The following is a 772-nucleotide window of genomic DNA, read 5'->3' on the forward strand; positions in this document are numbered from 1 at the left end:
GCATGTGTAGCTAATTTAAAAGAATGTATTTTCTCAGTCATTTGTTGTTGTGTGCCATCGGGTCAGAACTGAATCATAGCTAACCCTCAACAAGTTCTCAGAGGACTGAACACTAAACCAAACCAATTGCTACCAAGATGTTTCTTACTCATGATTACCCGGTGAATATCAGACCAGAGCTGTGCCCCATAGCACTTTCCTAGTCACTTTCCAGAAACAGACTGTCATCTTTCTTCTGGTGTGCCTCTAGGTGGGCTTGAGCTTCTGACTTTCAAGTCAAGCACTTAACCATTTACGCCACCTGCCACCCATGCCAGTCACAAAAATAGTCCCATTGATAAGTCGGCCTCCATGTTAAATAGCACAGGATATTTTTTAGGAAAATCCTGTTCTAGAATTTTAGTGCAATAGTCAAGCTATTCTATTGATCAGCAAGGACTTGGGACACTTGACATTGTACTTTAGGAACCTCTATGTCTGGGCCCTTGGCCCTCGGCCACAGTATGCTCTTATGTGTACATAGTCTACTGTTAGGCAAAATGCAGTTTGGGTTCCTTGTGCTTGATCCTGAGTTATAAAATATTTAATAAATGAAAATGACTTTTTATCCTAGTCAAAATTTAAATTAGAAACAAGGTCACGAAGTGGGAGTGAGGTGAGCTCTGGTGGCTTAGTGGCAAGAAGCTGCACTGCAATCCCAGAGGTGAGTGGTTCGAATCCACCAGATGCTCTGCTGGAGAAGGAGTGACAATCTCCTCCTGTACCAGTCAGA

The 772-nt window shown here is 42.7% G+C and overlaps 1 protein-coding gene across 1 annotated transcript in view; it reads right to left on the reverse strand.

Moving 5' to 3' along the window:
• Positions 1–530: 530 nt before the first annotated feature.
• LOC102877462 (transmembrane and coiled-coil domain-containing protein 5A-like) overlaps positions 531–772 on the reverse strand; it is a 16,111-nt gene continuing 15,869 nt past the window's right edge. Inside the window, exon 9 of the mRNA XM_006883229.1 lies at positions 531–567. Within this exon, the coding sequence (XP_006883291.1) occupies positions 531–567 (37 nt within the window). The remainder of the gene's footprint in view (positions 568–772) is intronic.

This window comes from Elephantulus edwardii, unplaced genomic scaffold, assembly GCF_000299155.1.
Source record: "Elephantulus edwardii isolate Elephantulus edwardi_28Jun2011 unplaced genomic scaffold, EleEdw1.0 scaffold00026, whole genome shotgun sequence".
Lineage (NCBI taxonomy): Eukaryota > Metazoa > Chordata > Mammalia > Macroscelidea > Macroscelididae > Elephantulus > Elephantulus edwardii.